Source organism: Capra hircus, chromosome 17 (assembly GCF_001704415.2).
Source record: "Capra hircus breed San Clemente chromosome 17, ASM170441v1, whole genome shotgun sequence".
Lineage (NCBI taxonomy): Eukaryota > Metazoa > Chordata > Mammalia > Artiodactyla > Bovidae > Capra > Capra hircus.
Genome location: NC_030824.1, coordinates 7,404,950 through 7,417,109, shown reverse-complemented (window position 1 = coordinate 7,417,109; position 12,160 = coordinate 7,404,950). Strand labels below are relative to the sequence as shown.

Genomic DNA, 12,160 nt, shown 5'->3' with positions numbered 1-12,160 from the left:
GACTGTGTCCTTTCCCATGTTTGGGAAGTTTTCAGCTCTTATCTCTTCAAATATTTTCTCAGGTCCTTTCTCTCTCTCTCCTCCTCCTGGGACTCCTATAATTCAAATGTTGGTGCGTTTAATGTTGTCCCAGAGGTCTCTTAGGCAGTCTTCATTTCTTTTCTTTTTTCTGTATTCTGTTCTGTGGCTGTGATTTCCACCATTCTGTCCTCCACGTCATTTATGTGTTTATCTGCCTCAGTTTTCCCACCACTGATTCCTTCCACTGTTTGTTCTTTTGTTCTTCTAGGTCTTTGTTAAACATTTGTTGCATCTTCTCATTCTTTGCCTGCATTCTTTTTCTGAGATCCTGAATCATCTTCACTATCATTATTCTTAATTCTTTTTCTGGAAAATTGCCTATTTCCACTTGGTTATTTTTCTGGGGTTTTATCTTGTCCCTTCATCTGGGACATAACTTTCTGCTTTTTCATGCTGATTAATGTGGTTTTTGTTTTATTTGCTGTGGGACTGTGGTTCTTCTTGCTTCTTCTGTCCACCCTCTGACAGAGGAGGCTGCGGCTTGTATAACCTTCCTGGTGGGAGAGATGGAGATGGGAAAAACTGAGTCTTGCTCCGGTGGGCAGGGCCTTGCTCAGTAAAGCTTTAACCCAACTGTCTGCTGATAGGTGGGTTGCACTCCCTCCCTGGTAGTTGTTTGGCCTGAGACGACCCAGCCCTGGGCTCTGTGGTAGAGTTAGGGATGAACTCCAAGAGGGTTCACGCTGCCAGTGCCCCCGTCCCTGTGGTGAGGCCCTCAACACTAGCAGGGAGTTCTGGTTCAGTCTCTTGTGGGGTCACTGCTCCTCTCCTCTCCTCTGGGTCTTGGTGTGGGCAAGATTTCATTTGTGCCCTTCAAGACTGGAGTCTGTTTCCCCCAGTCCTGTGGGAGTCCTATCCTCAAATGCTGCTGGCCTTCAAGGTCAGATTCCCTGAGGATTCCCAGTCCCTTTGTCGGGTCCCCAGGCTGAGAAGCCTGACTTGGGGTTCAGAACCTTCACAGCAGTGCGAGAACTTCTTTGGTATTACTGTTCTCCAGTCTGTGGGTCACCCCCCTGGCGGGTGTAGGATTTGACTTTTTCGTGATTGCGCCCTTCCTGCCGTCTTGCTGAGGCTTGTTTGCCGGGTATCTCACTTTGGTGAGTTCTAGTTCCTCCTGTTGATGGTTGTTCGACACCTAACTGCAGTTTTGGTGCTCTTGCAGGAGGAGATGAGGGCAAGTCCTTCTCCACCATCTTGAACTATAAGCTTTCTAACCCCTGGCTCCAGGTCTTCAGAGTTTTCCAAAATTCCTTATTCACGTAAGCTGTTTCTGTCATCCCATGGACGATGTGTCTTTCCGGGAAAGTGGTTGGTGATAACTGTTAGTGTCACCAACTGGTTTTGGCTGGAGGGCATAAAACTAGACTCTGATACTGCAAAAGATTTTTTTAAAATATTCTTTATTCCTTTCTTTTTCAGCCTTCCCACAATGAACATGTATTATGTTGATAACTGATAAATAAACAAAAGTGTCTTTTTTCTGCTGCAACACCTGGCATGTGGGATCTCTAACCAGGGCTCGAATTTCAACTGAAATCAGGGGACTGGTTTCAGAAGGAAGCTGGGAGGTGAGGGCCCTGCTTCCTCTTGGCCTCTGTCTTGGTTGCGTTTGGCATCAGGCCACAGAGACCCCAGGTGAGCTCAGCCTGCACTTTTCAAACCTTAACTGCTTGTGCCGTTTTTGCGTGATGGAACAGGAACAGTTTCTTGAGAAAACACTTTTCTCTTCAGGAGGCCGTCCTTCATCTGTGTCCCGCTACAGGCCCTGACACCAGTTCCCCAGGCCACTCTTGAGGGGACAGAGGTCGTGCAGATTGGTCATTGCCTCTGCTATCACCAATGGATAGCAGGTTGCCATCAGTTATCCCTTAGCCCCTTTAAAAATTAACATTTGTGGGACTTGCCTGGTGGTCCAGTGGTTAAGAGTCCACATTTCCACTGCAGGGACATGTGTTTGATCCCTGGTTAGAGATCCCACATGCCAGGTGTTGCAGCAGAAAAAAGACACTTTTTTTGTTTGTTTGTTTTTATCAGTTATCAACGTAATACATGTGCATGTGGGAAGGCTGACAAAGGAATAAAGAATATTTTTTAAAAATCCTTTTGCAGTTATCAGAGTATAGTTTTACGCCCTCCAGCCAAAACCAGGAGCGTGTTTGCAGTCAAAGTTGAGTTTGTTTCCTTGATACTCTGAGGGAGAAGTATGAGGTGGCTCAGGAGATTCTGGCTGGCGGTGAGTGATTTAGGGGAGAAATCAGGGAAGTGGGGCTTCACTTTGTGTAGAATGCTGTCAGGAAATAGGGCTAATTCTGTGATTGGGTCTCCGTAATTCCTCCCTTCAAGGTGGGAAGAATGGAGCTCGGGCTTTAATTGGGGAAGAAGCAGCCGTGGCTCCTACTGGTCATTTTTGGGGGACAGTGTTTTTGTCCGTGTTCAGACATAATCACGGAGAGGCCTTGCTTGGATCTTGATCCGTCCGCCACCAAGTGGCCTTGTCTGGTGGTGATGGGCTGCAGGCAGCCCAGAGCCTCAGCGTGCAGGCCAGGTAGCTGCTGGCCATCAGGGGCTGCCTTCTCAGCACCGATCCCCAGGTTCAGTAAAGACTCAGCCACTCTCAGACACTTCTCCAGCTGTAGAATTTTACCTATCCAAGAAAGTTTTCTACTGGAAGTTTGGGATTAGCTGATGTAAACTATTACATCAGTTCAGTTCAGTCATTCAGTTGTGTCCGACTCTTTGCGACCCCATGGACTGCAGCATGCCAGGCTTCCCTGTCCATCACCAACTCCCGGAGTTTGCTCAGACTCATGTCCATCGAGTCAGTGATGCCATCCAACCATCTCACCCTCTGTCATCCTCTACTCCTTCTTTAGTCTTTCTCAGCATCAGGGTCTTTTCCAGTGAGTCAGCTCTTCGCATCAGGTGGCCAAAGTATTGGAGTTTCCGCATCAGTCCTTCCAGTGAATGTTCAGGACTGATTTCCTGTAGGATGGACTGGTTTGATCTCCTTGCAGTCCAAGGGACTCTCAAGAGTCTTTTCCAGCACCACAGTTCAAAAGCATCAATTCTTCGGCATTCAGCTTTCTTTATGGTCCAACTCTCACATTCATACGTGATTACTGGAAAAACCATGTCTTTGACTCTGTAGACCTTTGTCAGCAAAGTAATGTCTCTGCTTTTTAATATGCTGTCTAGGTTTGTCATAGCTTTTGTTTCCAAGGAGCAAGCATCTCATAATTTCATGGCTGCAGTCACCATCTGCAGTGATTTTAGAGCCCCCCAAAATAAAGTCTGTCACGGTTTCCATTGTTTCCCCAACTGATGGGACTGGATGCCACTATCTTCGTTTTATGAATGTTGAGTTTTAAGCCAGCTTTTTTGCCCTCTTTCACTTTCATCAAGAGGCTGTTTAGTTCTCTTCATTTTCTTCCATAAGGGTGGTGTCATCTGAGGTCATTGATATTTCTTCTGGCAATCTTGAATCCATCCTGTGCTTCATCCAGCCCAGCATTTCGCATGATGTACTCTGCATATAAGTTAAGTAAGCAGGGTGACAGTATCAGCCTTGAGATACTCCTTTCCTGATTGGGAACCAGCTTGTTGTTCGGTGTCTGGTTCTAACTGGAGCTTCTTGACCTGCATACAGATTTCTCAGGCGGCAGGTAAAGTGTTCTGGTATTCCCATCTCTTCAAGAATTTTCCCGTTTGTTGTGATCCACACACAGTCTTTAGCGTCATCAGTGAAGCGGAAATAGATGTTTTTCTGAACTTCTGCCAGCAGATGTTGGCAATTTGATCTCTGGTTCCTCTGCCTTTTCTAAATACAGCTTGAACATCTGGAAGTTCCCGGTTCACATACTGTTGAAGCCTGGCTTGGAGAATTTTGAGCATTACTTTGATAGCATGTGAGATGAGTGCAATTGTGAGGTAGTTTGAACATTCTTTGGCATTGCCTTTCTTTGGGATAGGAATGAAAACTGGCCTTTTCCAGTCCCGTGGCCCCTGCTGACTTCTCCAAATTTGCTGGCATATTGAGTGCAGCACTTTCACAATATCTTCTTTTAGGATTTGAAACAGCTCAGCTGGCATTCCTTCACCTCCATGAGCTCTGTTTGTAGCGATGCTTCACAAGGCCCGCTTGTCTATTAGATAGAGGCTAGATAAGCAGCATGGTCTAACTGTAGCGCACAGGGAACCGCAATGAAAAGAATATTAAAAATGTGTGTATATGTATAACCGAGTCAGTGCTGTGCCACAGAGATTGGCACAACGTTGTAAACCAACTGTAGTTCAGTACAAATGAAATTATATTTTATAAACAGTTGGGCGTACACGCATGCCAGGTTCCAGTCTCCCGTCGTCCGTCTGCTTCAGTCAGAAGCGGCATCCGCTTCTACGACCTGAGATGCACACGGTCGCCAGCAGGGCTCTGGGAGGGACTCGGTGGATGTTGCTGTCTGGGGTGACGCTAGTGCAGGAAGCTTCTAATTTTGCAGTAACTGGCTTCATTGCATCTTTATGTCTTTCACTGAGTCCTGGGAAAGACTTTCCCAGGAGGGGAATGGTAGTTGAGATCACACTCAGTTTCTCCCAAGCTTGTTTCATGGGTAATTCAGCTGAAAAGTGTTGCTTTCAGCTGTTGCGTGGTAAGTGGCGATGAGGGGACAGAGAGTAGGGCTCTTAGCCGCTTTAGGGTACAGCCAGGGTGTCCCTTTAGTCATATCAGCAGTAGGCACAAAGGAACTCCTGGTAATGCAGGACTCGGTGGTAAACTCAGATCTGCAGGTCCAACAGGTGAAGCCGGTGTGTGAGCCCAGCTGTCTGTGTGGAGTTCAGGGCCAGTTGGGGGTTGCAGCGCCTGCCCACGGGGCAGCCAGCACCCCAGCTCACACCACGCATTCCCCTGCTGGCCTAGCTGGTCTCTGATTGTTGTTGTTATGCCGGGTCTCTCTTGCTCTGCACGCTTTTCTCTAGTGGCAAGCAGGGCCTGCTCTCTAGTGCGGTGTGGTGGCTTCTCTTTGCAGAGCACAGGCTCTAGGCTTGCAGGCTCAGTCATTGCTGCTCCCAGGCTTAGTTGCTCCATGGCGTGTGGGGTCCTCCTGGCTCAGGGATCAAACCTGCGTCTCCTGCCTTGGCAGACAGATTCTTTACCCCGGAGCCACCAGGGAAGGCCTGGCCTCTGATTTTAAGAGAAGCCAGAAATCCAGGTTTTCCTCTGAACTCTTCCTGAGCTGTGAAGACCGGGAGTGAACTTTGATCTCAGTGCAGGACACACTAGGACTAAACAGGACTCATAGGAGGCCAGCCGCAGCCCACTGGTTGAGGGAAGGAAATCAGGCCCGGTGCCCTGACCCTGCTGACCCTGCGTCTTGTCCCCGGGCAGGAAGAGATGTCAGGAGAAAGTGTGGTGAGCTCAGCGGTGCCAGCGGCTGCGACCCGCACCACTTCCTTCAAGGGCACAAGCCCCAGCTCCAAGTACGTGAAGCTGAACGTGGGCGGAGCCCTGTACTACACCACCATGCAGACGCTGACCAAGCAGGACACCATGCTGAAGGCCATGTTCAGCGGGCGCATGGAGGTGCTCACCGACAGTGAAGGTAAGCCCAGCGTCCTGGGCCGGGGCTGTGCTTCTTGTCGAGGGCTTCCTTCCAGCTCAGAAGAGCAACACAAAACCGGCTCAGGTTTCCTGTTGTGCTCGGTGTTACCAGATGTGGAGGGAGCCTTGAGTGTTAGTAATGGAGACCACGTCTATCCGGGGTGTGGTCAGGGAGGGCTTCCCTGAGGAGGTGACACCTAAGCTGAGACCTGAAGATGACGGAGGTGGCCCCTGGGGGGAGTGAGTGGGGTCATAGTCTCCACGTCTCCACTTGGCTTGCGTTGTGACTTTGAGAATGTCACTTCCCTGCCCCCAGGCCTCAGCTTTGTGCAGCGGACACTAGACTGGCTTCCCTGGTTGGCTCCCTTCCCATTCTCTCCGTGATGATCCTGTGATCTCAGAGTGAGACTCAGGTGTGACCGAGGCAGGAGCGTCTGCTCGGGACCCTTGTCCTCACAGGCTGGGACCTGTCGAGGACTCACAGACCTGAACTGGGGTCGCAGCTCCCCGTTCTCGTGTCTGGTGGCCCTCAAGTTGTTCAATCTGTTGACATCTCATTTCCCCATCTGCTAAATGGGCACGGTGACACCTCCTCCCTGGGGCTCTTGGTCCATAGGAAGTGTTGAGTATATGTGCATTCAGTGTGGGGTGTTTTTGTTTTCATGGAAAGTCCTGTTAATACAGGATGAAGAATTGCTTACAGTGGTCCTACTTCCAACCCACCGGGAACGCTCAGAACCCTGAAAGAGCATCCTTCTCTGACCGGGTTTATGGGGGAAGGTGGCATGTGGTTGAAAGATGGCCCCATCTTTCGTTGCTTGGCCTGAGCTTCCTTGAGACCAGGCCGCAGCCTGGCTCGACCTTACCTTCCCTGTTTCTGAGGCTGGCGTCTGTGCTGACACCCTGCGTCTCTGGGGATGGTAGTGCCTGGGAGAGGGGCGAGTTTTGACCCCGGGGGTGGCACTGGGGGCCCTGGGCCCGGTATGCACACCGTGTTCTCAGATCCTAAGAGCGCACCCTTGGGCTGTCCGCCAGTGGGCGCATCTCCCTCTGTCCTGGAGAAGCCAGTCTGCAGGGCCCAGAGTCCCGCTTCCCCTGGCTCCCAGTGACCTTGGGTTTCTGGCCCAGCAGCAGCAGGCGAGGCCAGAGCCCCAGAGCTGCCTCCGCGCTGCACCCAGAAAACGCGGAGCTTCTTAGGAATGGGAGGGTCCCTTCTGCTGGGCCACACCCAGCATTGCGGGAGTGTTTGTGGAAATCAAGACAATAGCGCCCCAGCTGCCGAAGGAAACAGACCTTATCTGAGAGCCCTGGATCGCTGTGGCTTTACTTCCGCCCTGCCCAGTCCTTGGCGGGGCTCAGGAAAAGCGCCCGAGTGACTGCAGAAGCAGAGTGGGAGCCTCGTCTCCCTGAAGGGCCCTCGCCTTTGGTGGCCTGTTGCCGTGTCACAGAGGAGACGCAGTCCGAGGGCTTTCCCGCCCCCTGCTGGGAGACTCCCGGGAGTGGAAGCAGCGGGCCTGCGTGGGCTTCTCAACAGCTGCCGTGTGTGTGCTTGCCTGGGGCTTCCTGGAAAGCCCAGCATCCCCAGGGAAGGAGTGTGGTCTTGGATATGCCAAACCACAGCTGTTTTCACTTCAGGGGAGCACCAGCCCCCTTCGAGCCATTAGGAACAGCTCACAGTATGGCCTTGTGGGGGCTTTGTTACATTTAAGTCTCACCCTAACCCTTTGGGGGGTGGCTGCTGCTGTTACTGATTAGTGAGAAATCCACTCCCTGATGGCTCAGATGGTAAAGAATCTGTCTGCAGTGCGGGGAACCTGGATTTGATCCCTGGGTCGGGAAGATCTCCTGGAGAAAGGCATGGCAACCCACTCCAGTGTTCTTGCCTGGAGAATCCCATGGACAGAGGAGCCTGGTGGGCACAGTCCATGGGGTTGCAAAGAGTCGGACATGACTGAGCAGCTGACACACACACACATCTCAGAGAGGTGAAAGGCTTTTTCAAAACTTACAGAGCTGGAAACGAGGAAGCTACTACAGGCAGAACTGGCTAGCTCTTACTATCTGCTTTGTGTGGTTTGGTGTGGGCTCAGCCCTCGGGCCGGGGCGCCTGAGTGTGGCAGCCTTGTGGCCCAACCACTGGCTTAGAACTGAAGCCCTTTCAGGCCTGTGACGTCAGGCTGGGTGTCTGGTCCTCCAGCCGGCACTGCTGGCAGAGCAATCCCGTTGGCCCCTGGGGTGACGCTGCACAGCCCCACCCATGGCCTGAGCACGCCCTCAACTCTGCAAAACAGGGTAGACTTTCTGCATCTCACAGCTTCACCCTGGCCTTCAGGTGAGAAGGCTGTCGGTGACAGTGAAGTGTGCCACAAACAGGTGGGCGAAGCCAGCAGGACCACTTGCTGGTTTCGGAACAAGGGCCCTGAAGGTCCAAACCTGTGTGCATCATGTTGGTAGAAAGCTCCACAGGATACCTGAGAAGCTGGTGGCTCCTGGGGAGGGGACCCGGGTGGCGGCAGACTCTTTTGCACCCCACGCTCTTCTGCCTGTCTGAGTTGTATATCGTGTGGGTTGGGAAGATCCCCTGGAGGAGGGCATGGCAACCCATTCTAGTTTTCTTGCCTGGAGAATCCCATGGGCAGAGGAGCCTGGAAGGCTGCGGTCCATAAGGTTGCACCAAGTTGGACACAAATGTGACTGAGCACAGCACAAAGTGTCAGTAGGGACGTCCTCGATGGTCTGATGGTTAAAAGTCCGCCTTCTGGTGCTGGGGACAGGGATCCCACATGCCACAGGGCAGCTAAGCCCTCGCCGCAGTAGGAGAAGCACACAGGCCACAACTAGAGAGAAAGCCAAGAAAACCCCAAGTGTCAGGAGTGCCGAGGCAGAGAAACCCTGCCCTGGAGATCCCAGTTCAGGAAGGAGGGTGCTCCCAAGAGTCTGAGCCTGTAATAGGGACTCAAGTACCTCGGCAAGCTTGGGACCATAAAGACCTACCTTAGTATGGCAAAGGAGAGGTCAGTGAAAGCTTCCTGGAGGAGGTGGGGGAGGGAAGGAGAGAGGAAGTATGTGGTCTGCTGCCCCCGACCCTAAGTAGAGCCTTCTCCCAGGTTCCCCGGAAGCCATGCAGACCACTTTCCCGGGGCTGGAACACGCTGTCTCAGTCACAAGGACCTGTATACAGGGCTCAGCGTCAGAGACCTGGTTTGAGTGCTGCTGATAGACCCGGCATTGTGCTCTGTGGCTCCGGCACATTCTCTCACCTTTATGCCAGCGCAGGGAGGCACCATTTTAGGACGAGAAACTGCCGGGCCGAGAGGTTCAGTGAAATGCCTACCTCATCCAGCAGGCAAGCGCAGAGCTGGGTTTGCAGTGGAGGCCCACGCTGGGTGCGTCTCTCAGCCCATCCGTCCAAGAGCCTCTGGGTCTGCACCCCTCACCCTTCTTTCAGCCTTGCCCAAGGGGCTGGGGGACTCTAGGTCATCCTGACGTGGCTTGGCCTCTCTTAGCTTGTCTACATGCTAGGGACCGGAGCTGACCATTTCAAAGGGATCAATTCCTGCTCTGAAAGCAGCAAAAATATTTTTGAAGTCAAAACGCTAATTGAAACCTCATGGAGAGCGCGCCTGGCTCTTTTTTTTTTCCCTTATTTGTCCAAAGTATGATTCCTTCACCACAAGCATTTCCTGGCAGCATTCTTGAGCCGGAGCCCAGCGTCACAGTCCGGCTGTTGGTTTATGGAGACTCTGGAGTGTCACTCGGGTAATTGATTTCAGGGGCCCTCGCTCTTGGCGGCCTAGTTGTCCACTCGGTGAGACAGGGGAGGAGGTTTTCTTCCTGGAGCAGCTGAGTGGAACTGGGTGCCATTTCTCCAAAGACCGAGGTTCTGCATGGTTCCTCAGTTCTGTGCAATGAAAGGAGTTTCTCGCTTGTTCTGTGTGGCGTAGTGCAGCCTCCCCAACGAGGGGATGTCCCTGAACCTGTCTTTTTATCTATGGAAAATGTAGGAGAGTGAGCATCTCTCATCGAGAACTGGTGGGAAGGTAATCTGGTCTTACGATACCGTGTCAGCGCATTGGAAGGGGGCACTTGATCCACAGTAACACAGAGGTCAGAAGCTAGTGGCCTGTGGGCCCAGTTTTGGCTGCCCTGTGGTGGGTTAATGACAGGTTTACAATTTTTGTTGTTCAGTCACTAAGTCATGTCCGAACTCTTTGAGACCCCAGGGATTGCAGCACACCAGGTTCCTTGTCCTTCAGTATTTCCCAGAGTTTGCCTTAACTCACGTCCATTGAGTCACTGATGTCATCTAACCTTCTCATCCTCTGCTGCCCGGGGCCTTCTGCTCTTGCCCTCAGTCTTTCCCAGCATCAGGATCTTTTCCAGTGAATCAGCTCTTCAGTTTACTGAAAAATCAGGAGATTTCACTGGAAATCTACATTTTTGGCTTCTCCCGGAGTATCAGGGCTCTCAGCCCTGGACTTCATCCCGGCCTGGCCACTCTTGGCTGGAGTGGGAGGAGCTCCCTTTGGGGGGCGGGGCCTGTGCTCTGATTGGCCCCGCCCACACACTCAGTGGTCCTGTTTGCTCAAGGATCTGAGCTGCCGGACAGACGCTAAGCCTGTACTGTGCTGTCTCCGCTGGAGAAAGGAGCGGTAGCATCAGGGGGCACCATCAAGATGACAGGACTCACCATCCTGTGAAGACCTCATCCTTCCTCGGATCCAGGGCCCCACCTTTGCTTTGCATTTGCTGCGACTGGGGATAAACTTCGCACTGTGCTCAGGAAACCAGAGCCTGTGACCAAGCTGTAACCAAAGGCCCGGGAGCCATGGCCTGAGGAGTAGCTGCTGGGGAAGCGGGGAAATGGCCTTGTCAGCGTGGCTGGTGATGGTGATAGGCGCCACCCAGCTCGTGCGCTAGAGCACCCGCGCACCCGTGGTGGTGCTGGGTTTGGGGCAGGTGGGCCGACTTGCTACTCCAGATGTGGAAAGGTGCCTTGGCTGCTCTTGGCCTTCGTTGACCTCTGCTGATCCAGGGCCTGGGTCTGAGGAGGACTCGGGAAGGACATAGTGGTCTTCGGAGTGGAAACCTGGCGCTTTTCCCAGACTGAGAGAAAGCAGAGGCAGAGTGTGACTGATTGCTGTGTAAACCTCCTACCTGCCCTGGGCGCCGGCGTTTTCTCCCCTGCAGCATGCAGCAGGAGACGGGGGGCCCCCTTCCTGGGGTGATGCCATGGGTTGGGAAGGCCCGGACCCCTCCCATCTGTGTGGCTTCACATTTTCTCTTGAGACATGCTTGGTCTTACTTCCTTCTCTGGTACCTCCTCCTCTGCTTCCCAGGCTCTAGTCCGCTTTCCCCCTCCCAATAGCATGTACATTTCAGCCGAGGAATCCTGAGAAGCATGGCTTTCTAGTGGAGGAGAAATGGGCGTCGCAGGCCAGTGCGGGATTGGAGATTGGAGAGGATGCTGATAAGTGGGAGGGCTTGCCTTGTCCTGCCCCCACCGCCAAGGCAGAGTTGTGCACCATGCCCGCTTCCAGTCAGCAGCTGGGAGCTGTTTCCATTTCCCGTAAATGCCAGTGCCGTCTCCCCAGGTCAGGCTGAACCACTCGAGGGCAGGGTCTGTCTGGTCACCACCGTATCTCAGGTCCCTAAATGCCTTGTGTGGGGTCACGGGTGGAATTTCTTCTGGTGGTGCTGGTGAGTGCCTGGGGTCACCTTTGGGAGCCAGATGTCACAGCCTGTGGGCAGCGAGCCTTCTGCTTCCTTAGAAATGGCTCTGCTGTGTAAGAGTCTGAAAAAAGTATTGTTGAAAAAGGAGTGGATGTTTTCACCCCAGAAGCCTTTCCACCGTCCATGGGTTGTGGTCATTGGGACCCTATTTTCATCCAGATGTGGGGCATTAGGCCCTCTTGGGATGCACTTGACAAAGGGATTTTTGAGGCAACTTAGAAACGTGCTTTTAGGACACAGGGGCCCTGCACCTGGAAGAGCCCAAGACCAGTGAGTCCGGGTGCAGTGTCTGCAGCCAGCAGGGCCGGGAGGCTATGGTGGCGCTGCCAGGCAGGGCCTCCGTCAGCCCATTGCTAGGAGCCGGGCGGCTGAGGCCGCTGCCTCCTCCATGGTCCTGCTATCCCCGGGAGGCAGATGGAACCAAGAGCCACCCCATTCCCATCAGGGCCTTCCAGGAAAGGCATGCCCAGGTGACGAACCCCTCCTTCCCGCCTCTTCCCACCGCAGGCTGGATCCTCATTGACCGGTGTGGCAAGCACTTCGGTACGATACTCAACTACCTTCGCGACGGGGCGGTCCCCTTGCCTGAGAGCCGTCGGGAGATCGAGGAGCTGCTGGCAGAAGCCAAGTACTACCTGGTCCAGGGCCTAGTAGAAGAGTGCCAGGCCGCCCTGCAAGTAGGTGTCCCCCCTGCCCTGGGGCCACCGGCCTCCGGTTCCCCTCTCTGTGGAGGAGGGCAGTTCCTCCCTC

At 53.2% G+C, this 12,160-nt stretch overlaps 1 protein-coding gene across 2 annotated transcripts in view; it reads left to right on the top strand.

Moving 5' to 3' along the window:
• KCTD10 (potassium channel tetramerization domain containing 10) overlaps positions 1 to 12,160 on the top strand; it is a 34,949-nt gene that overhangs the window by 7,800 nt on the left and 14,989 nt on the right. For both annotated transcript variants that reach the window (XM_018061096.1, XM_018061095.1), the window contains exons 2-3: positions 5,465 to 5,678; positions 11,918 to 12,087. In XM_018061096.1, coding sequence (XP_017916585.1) covers positions 5,465 to 5,678; positions 11,918 to 12,087 — 384 coding nt within the window. The remainder of the gene's footprint in view (positions 1 to 5,464; positions 5,679 to 11,917; positions 12,088 to 12,160) is intronic.